General features: G+C 50.6%; 1 protein-coding gene across 2 annotated transcripts in view; it reads left to right on the top strand.

The window, feature by feature from the left end:
* Positions 1–1,348: 1,348 nt before the first annotated feature.
* Positions 1,349–3,793, top strand: part of Ubqln1 (ubiquilin 1) — a 38,334-nt gene continuing 35,889 nt past the window's right edge. For both annotated transcript variants that reach the window (XM_021180091.1, XM_021180090.1), the window contains exon 1: positions 1,349–1,718. In XM_021180091.1, coding sequence (XP_021035750.1) covers positions 1,566–1,718 — 153 coding nt within the window. In that variant the 5' untranslated portion in view covers positions 1,349–1,565. The remainder of the gene's footprint in view (positions 1,719–3,793) is intronic.

Raw genomic sequence — 3,793 nt, 5'->3', positions numbered from 1 at the left:
GTGTGTGTGTGTGTGTGTGTGTGTGTGTGCATGTGTGTGGTTCATCATGGAAGGCAGTCTGGGTTAGTGCTCAGGGAGAATACAGCATGGAGGGAAACCATACAACAGGGGAACTAATAAAGTTGGAAGGAAAGATAAATGTATATATATAAATATACAAGAGAAAATTCCAAAATCCTTGCTTGCCCAATGGAGGAACTTTCTACCCCAAGAAGTAACAATTTTCTCACACTTAGACATAACGCTTATAACTTCTTCCTGTGATTGAACAATGCTGGCAGAAATTTAAGTGATATCAATTGACGCTTGTATCGCCATTTTATACTTTGAAACTCTGACCCAGATTTCAAAGAGCTCTGCTAAGAAGTGTTTATGCAATCGTAGTTAATCATAGTACAGGGTTCGATGGCCCAAGAGCAGAACTATGGAATGTCTTTGCATATTTGGGTCACGGTACACTGTCAAGAGTTCACATTTGTGCAATGCTGGTTAATATAAAGAGCTGGACTGTATTACACGTTATCTTTACGAATAAATGACGTGGGATCCATACGTGAAATAACTTATGTGTGCCTACATTATGCCGAAAATACTTTTTCAACCATTATCCCTGATGCCACCTCAAGCCCGAGGTGTACAGTAACTTAATTGGACAGAATACAAAAGGCTCACATCATCTAGGCTAACTCCTACCCGCTGGGTGGACAGTCCTAGGCATTCTGTTTCTGCCCCCACGCAGCTTGGAAGATAGACAATATGGGTTGCCCTATCTTCTGACCAAACCGGTTTGACTCCAGGGAGAGAAGCTCCGGCCTCACTGAAACAGTGAGCACCTGCGGATGCATTGGTTGCTCACTGGCGTCTGTTTCGCGGTCCTTTAAAGACCTTTCTCCATGGGTTTAGCTTTCAAGCCCTGAGCACAAGACAAGGCAATCGCAACTCCTTCCACCCGGGCGCCAACACTACGCTTATTAAAATAAAGTAGCTCGCCGCTATTTCATAAGCCGACGCCCACGGGGACCAGGTGGGGAGGATACCGGGACCGTGAGCAATGGGCCAGACGTTTCTAGCAATTTCGCTGGCCGTGACGTCATCTTAGCGCACCATCACGGTGCCTGGCAGAAACCCCGTTTGCATTTCTTTCAACGAAGAACGGGAGATGCGAAGTGGGTTAAGTTCTCCCGCCATGCCCAGCGCTCTATCGACCTGGAGGAGCCCGCGCTTCGTCCGCCGGCTAGGAAAGGATCGAGCGCTGCCATGCATGAGTCGGCTCCTTGGCCAACGCGCTACCCGGCGTGCCTCGCGCGGCCGGCCGCCAGGAGTCGGCGCGGCTACCAGCGCGTTACCCAGAGTGCCCTGCGCGGCGCCGGCGACGAGCGTGGGGGAGGTGCGGGAGGAGGAAGCGGCGGCGACGCGGAGAGTCCCCGCGTCCACACGGCAGCCGATCGCCCACCCGGGGCCTGCACCGGCAGCCCGCGTCCACGCACCCTCGGCGGCCCCGCAGCCTGTCACGCCTCGCGGACCCGGCCGCAGCCCGCAGTGTCGCGCTCGCCTGAGTCACCGCCATGGCCGAGAGCGCAGAGAGCGGCGGCCCACCGGGCGCGCAGGACAGTGCGGCCGACGGCGGCCCCGCAGAGCCCAAGATCATGAAGGTCACGGTGAAGACGCCTAAAGAGAAGGAGGAGTTCGCCGTGCCCGAGAACAGCTCGGTCCAGCAGGTGAGGGCGCGGGCCGGGCGGCCGCCGCGTCGCTGACGGGGCGGGAAGGGCGGCCTGGCCGGGCGGCGGCCCCGGGCAGCTCCGGTCGGGCCCCGCTGGGTTCTGCTGCGTGAGCTGTGCGGGGCCGGGCCGGGCGAGCCGCGCGGCCTGGGCTGGGCTGCGTCGCGGCCGCCGAGCTCCGGGCCCCAGGACCCCACTTCTCACAAAGGGCCGGGCGCTGCGGGGCGGCTGGGCGCGGGCGGCGCTCGTCCTTTGGCCAGGCTGGGTGGGGGTCATTGTTTCACCTGCCTGCTAATTGGGGAGATTTAGGAGTGAGAAGCACGTGAAGGGTTGGTTCTCGGTTTTGAATGCTGAACTCCTTCCCATCTTCGATCCTCCTATATAAAAATTATGACGTGGAACTTGTTTTCAGTCACATTGTGATAGCTCACGCCTGAAAGGAGAAAAGTAAATGACTTTGATTCATTGGCGACATGCTGTTTCTGTTACAATACTTCCGTCATCGCTTAGCTGCCAGTCATCCGATAGGTTATTGTTTGATCTTTAGGGAGACGAGACAGACACCTAGCTGGGTCTTAGCGTTTGCAACAAACCTGCAAGAAAGCACAGTCGGTGATAAGGGGAATTCTTATCAAGTGATTGCTTTAAAGTCTATTCAGGCAAACAAGCCTTGCAGTTAATTAAGAGCCTTGGGAGAACCAGTCATGTATGTTTCAACACAGTCTAGGGCACTTGAATTGTTGACAGTATCAAACATTGTAAACAGTCTTATGCGAGGAAGCAAAGTATCAACCACTGGCATGTACGTTTAAGTTCTCTCAAGGTTTATCTAGTTCCAAAGGTGAGGTCGGGTCTTTCTGAAGCAGGAGGGTGTGTAGCACCGTTGAGAGAAACTCGTGTTGCTTGAATCGTTACCATTGTTTGTTAACGCTGCTATAAAAAACTTTACCTTCTTTATATTTCCAGCAGGTCTGTATGTCACCCACAATTGACATTTTCCAGCCTTTTCTGCATCATGCATCTCTCATGTCTAAAAATACACTTTAAAGTTGTAAATAATCAGTATTACCCTTATAAGGTCCGCAGGCAGCATGCATGTTAGTGGCTTGAGAACAACTTTTTTTGAAAAATGGTATTCCACTTATGTTTGAGGCTCGATGATGGGACATGGTTGCCTTTGCTGGTTTTCGCAGATCTGTCTACACCTGTATCAGCCAAGCACGTGACAGCTGAAATCTGTTACAGTTGACTACACACTTTTCGTCTTCCGTTTTCTCTTCAGTCCAGCTTTTGTCACCTCTGTGAAGATTTTTATTTTCCCAACAGAGTTTGAGTTCGAATAAGCAGAGTCCTCTGTAATGTGGTCTTTTGGATAACGCTTTTTTTATTCTTTGTCTCACTCAGCATACTTTTTTGAGATTCATCCTTGAGGAGGTCTGTACCCCTCCCACCACAGAGATTTGCATACTAGGCACAGCCTCCAGTCTACCACTGAAGCAAATCCTGAGCTCAGTACTTAACTGCTCAGTGCCTTTCCATGAATGTGCCATAATCTGCCAGGGTTTTTTCAGCTGGTTGTAGTTCTTGAGAACAGCAGCAGCCTCATATAAATCCTTTAGAGACCATATGCTTTTTTTCTGTATTAGAAGAGCTCTGGTTACACTTTAGATCTTTGAGTTTTTTGTTTGTTTGTTTGTTTTTGGTTTTGTTTAAAAGACAGGTTTCCACCCCGTAACTCCAGCTGTCCTGGAATTCTGTGTGTAGACCAGGCTGGCTTCAAACTCATCTGCCTCCCAAGTGCTGGTATTGAAGGCATTCACCACCATGGCCTGCCAGTTCTGTTTAGTTTTATAAGAAACCTGAAAAGTGTACTATTTTGCAGTTCAGTCAACATCATATGGGTGTGTGCTCCTGTCCCTCTGTCTCCTTGGTAATATTTGGTATGAGCAGGGTTTCTTGTTCTTGCTGTTGTTTTCGTTTCTCTGTGAAGCCCTGGCTGTCCTAGAACTCACTTTGTAGACTAGGCTGGCCTCGAACTTAAAAATCCGCCTGCCTCTGCTGAGATTAAAGTCATG

Source organism: Mus caroli, chromosome 13 (genome assembly GCF_900094665.2).
Source record: "Mus caroli chromosome 13, CAROLI_EIJ_v1.1, whole genome shotgun sequence".
Lineage (NCBI taxonomy): Eukaryota > Metazoa > Chordata > Mammalia > Rodentia > Muridae > Mus > Mus caroli.
The sequence above is the reverse complement of the archived record's forward strand: the minus strand, read 5'-3'. Positions and strand labels throughout refer to the sequence as shown.